At 39.5% G+C, this 337-nt stretch overlaps 1 protein-coding gene across 1 annotated transcript in view; it reads left to right on the plus strand.

Moving 5' to 3' along the window:
* LOC107754363 (THO complex subunit 5 homolog) overlaps positions 1–337 on the plus strand; it is a 23,615-nt gene that overhangs the window by 7,730 nt on the left and 15,548 nt on the right. Inside the window, exon 3 of the mRNA XM_016570782.1 lies at positions 276–333. Coding sequence (XP_016426268.1) covers positions 276–333 — 58 coding nt within the window. The remainder of the gene's footprint in view (positions 1–275; positions 334–337) is intronic.

The raw sequence follows: 337 nt of genomic DNA on the forward strand, positions 1-337 counted from the left end.
GATTTTTTGTCAAGTTAGGAGGTTTCTGTAATACCCCCTTCCTATCTGTAGTTAAGATAAGATAACACACTTAGGAAACGCTGTTCTGTAATAGCTTTTGTCCTAAATGTGGTCCTAACTGAAATTAGCATGGTTACCAAACAGATAAGATAAGATTTTAAAGTTAGGATCTTTCTGTAATACGCCCCCAGATGTCTTTCTTTCTTGAGTTGTGTTCAGATGAGTTTCAGTGAGCAGATATGTTGATGTGAGACTCATGTGGCATGTGTACATAGGTCACGTATCCAGCCGGACCTCATCTTATCGGACAGAGGAAGCTGTTTACAGCAAAGACTCA

The sequence above is a fragment of the Sinocyclocheilus rhinocerous genome, unplaced genomic scaffold (genome assembly GCF_001515625.1).
Source record: "Sinocyclocheilus rhinocerous isolate Xijiao unplaced genomic scaffold, SAMN03320098_v1.1 scaffold561, whole genome shotgun sequence".
Lineage (NCBI taxonomy): Eukaryota > Metazoa > Chordata > Actinopteri > Cypriniformes > Cyprinidae > Sinocyclocheilus > Sinocyclocheilus rhinocerous.